The following is a 3,038-nucleotide window of genomic DNA, read 5'->3' on the forward strand; positions in this document are numbered from 1 at the left end:
AGAATACTCAGGAGACCCACGCCCTGTTTGGACAAGCCCTTCACCTTTCAGACTGATCTCGAGCGTGCACGTCAGCTCCCTTTTTAAGCAGGAACTCCACCATCTCTTCGTGATGTTCGGACACAGCAAGAGCAAGGGGAGTGTATCCCATCTGAAAGCATAAATCCCCTCAGTTAGAAAAACACAGAGAAGTGAAGCAACCTTTTCTTTCCAAGAGCGGCCTTACCCAAACTCTGCGCTTACCTCATTCCGTGCATCAATACGGGCATTGTGCTCCAGTAACTGCCCTGCTAGAGAGGTGTTAGGAGCAATGGCAGCGAGGTGAAGGGCAGTGCTGCCGTTAACATCGGCCAGATTAGGGTCGGCACCGTGTGCTAGCAGAATAGCAACGCATTCTTCTTGCTGGCACTGTACTGCCTGGAAACAACACAGGAAAAAAGGAAACCTTTCCAGCAACTACGTTTCCCTCTGCCACAACTGCCACAGCTTGCCAACCTCGGAAAACAATAACGCGTTCAAAGATTAGGTAACGTTAGGCGCCTATTCGGCACCAAGCACGACACAATCGCCACCCACACCTAGGTCAAGAATCACCCAAGGGAGGGATCGCTCAGTGCATACCTTATAAGCCCTACCTACAGCAGCATCACATACTCCACGTACCTTCATCAGCGGCGATCTCTTGAAATTGTCACGAGGATCCAGCTTGCACTTGTTTCCTACTAAATAGGAAACAACCTCTGAATGCCCGTTAGCGCAAGCAAGATGCAGAGGGGTCCTAAAATTTAAATATACGACGTTAACACCAACAGACACGCACACAGCTGAAGACACCGCTCCTGCCTATGGCACGTGGGTAGGGCCACCCGTTTCCGGTTCCAAAAAACAAACTTAGAAAAAGTTTCTCATTCCTTCAGCCATGACAGCAGTTGCACACCCAAAGCCTGGGGCGGGCTAGGAAAAATGCCCCCCACCCCACCCCACCCCAGCACCCATTTATGAAGACGACGGTCACTCAGCTCCCCGCCTCGTTCCCTGCAAATGGATTCCTGTGCCCAGCCACAGGACTCTTCCCGCACAGCCTCAGGCTTCCGGTGGGAAACTGCTGCCCTCCACGCCTCTGCCCAGGCAACTGGCCACTGCCTCCAACAGCACGACACACACAGCCCAGCAAGGACGACCAAGCCTTGGGCACCTTAAGCCTACGGCAAGGGACCCTCTAGCTTTCGCCAGCATCGCTCACGTGACAACAGCGTGCCAGAGGCTAAGGAGGTGGCTTTTAGAACACCATCGCATCAGCTTTGTGCTGTGCTTTTCGGGAATTCGTGCCTTCTGTCCTTTCCCCGAGCTCACTACTGCAGCAAACGCGAGGACACGCTCGCTCCAAAACGCCCTCGGTAACACCTAGCAAACCAGCCAGCAGAAACCTTCCCCCACAACACTGCCATGCCCACAGCAACAAAGCAGCGCTCTGTCTTGCCGGCAGTTGTAGCTACCCTTCTCCTACAAGCTCAACCACGGAGGAAGCCCTCTCCAAGGCAGCAGAGCTGCCTTTCCAACAGCCCTCGCCAGCTGAAGAAAACGACACTCCCTCCCTTCCTTCCGCCCTCCCTTCCAGGAAGGGCCCTGCCCTGCCCTGCCCTGCCGCGCCGCGCCGCGCCGCGCCGCGCCTGGAAGAAAGGCGGCCCTTCAAACTGCCCAGCATCTCCAATCAAACCACCGCAGCCGATGCGGCTACGAAGGAACACGCGACCACCTCCGAAGGGCTGCTGCCACGCACGCAGTACAGGTGACGCTGCGGGAGAAGCTGCTCACAAAACCTGCCCCTCGTTTCGCCCTCCTCAGCCGAGCCGAGCCGAGCCGAGCCGAGCCTCGCGGGCTGCCACCAGGCAAGGAGACCTCTCTGCTCACAGCAAGGGCCCGCTGGAGCCTCCCAGCTGCGCCACCGCCGCCCCCTCCACCCGCCGCTGCGGGGCCGCGCCGCAGCCACAGACGCAGCCGCCGCCACCGCCGCCGCAGCCGCCGCCACCGCCGCTGCAGCCCGGCCCTTGCAGCCGCCCCTCGCGCTTCCCCCCACACTCGCGGCGCGGCCCAGAGCCCGGCCGGGCGGGCGCAGGCACACGCGGCGCTGCCCCCCTCACTGCTTCGCCTTGTCCCGCCTGTTGATGCCGAGTCTCGGCAGCCACCACGGCCGCCGCACCTGCGCCAGGTCGCCGCTGGCGGCCGCGCGGTGCAGCTTGCCCAGCTCCTTCTCGCGGAGCTCGGAGGCGGCGCCGACGCAGGGCAGGGAAGCGCCGCCGGACGGCGACGGCGGCAGCCCCTGCCCCTTGCTGAAGAGCCCGAAGAGCCTCTTCATGCTGCGGCGGGGATGGGACACGGCCCGGCACGGGCACGGTCCCGCGGACACGGCCCCGCCTCGCGCGGGGGCAGAGGAGCCAAGCGCCGGCCAGTGGCCGCGGCCCGGGACAGCTGCTGCGGGGCTGCGCCCCGGCGGGCTGCAGGGCCGCGGGCTCGGAGCCCCCGGGCCAGGGGCAGAGGCGTGGGCCGAGAGCAGGGACGCAGCAAGGCTCCCAGCGAGGCACGCGCCCTTGCTCCGGCAGCGGCAGCCACAGCACTGAGAGCAACCGCCTCCAGAGGCCGCGCGGGCGCTGCGATGTGCAACGGCCGCGGCGAGGTCGCACGGCGGCGTCACAGAGCGGAGCGGGGGGGCCGCTGCGCGCCTGCGCAGTACTGCCGGGGCCGGGGCCGGGGTTTCCCTCCCCAAAGGCAGCGCCTTTGCTTGCATCCAGGCGACTCGCCAGGAGGAGAGGAGATGCAGCCTCCTTTCAGGGAGGTGGAAGTTCACCAGCGAAAACGCCCTCCCTCATGAGACTCCGCAGCCTCCCAAGCCCCCGCGCACTCGCGGCTCCCTCGAATATCAGCTCGGCCTCTCAGCCTGCCCGCCGTCCGTGCCCAGGCGCCTCCTACGCGCCGGCTAGCCCAGCTTGCTGTTCGCTAGCGAACTGCGCGCACCCCCGCGGGCACCCAGCAGCTCAGGG

At 63.7% G+C, this 3,038-nt stretch overlaps 1 protein-coding gene across 1 annotated transcript; it reads right to left on the minus strand.

Annotated features, from left to right (window-relative positions):
• Positions 1-222: 222 nt before the first annotated feature.
• LOC136992874 (ankyrin repeat domain-containing protein 7-like) lies at positions 223-2,356 on the minus strand. The gene is made up of 3 exons (XM_067302849.1): positions 2,142-2,356; positions 664-778; positions 223-417 (listed from the first exon to the last, which is right to left on the minus strand). Exons 1-3 carry the CDS (start codon positions 2,354-2,356, stop codon positions 223-225), a joined length of 525 nt encoding a protein of 174 aa, XP_067158950.1.
• Positions 2,357-3,038: the final 682 nt, after the last annotated feature.

Source organism: Apteryx mantelli, chromosome 10 (genome assembly GCF_036417845.1).
Source record: "Apteryx mantelli isolate bAptMan1 chromosome 10, bAptMan1.hap1, whole genome shotgun sequence".
Lineage (NCBI taxonomy): Eukaryota > Metazoa > Chordata > Aves > Apterygiformes > Apterygidae > Apteryx > Apteryx mantelli.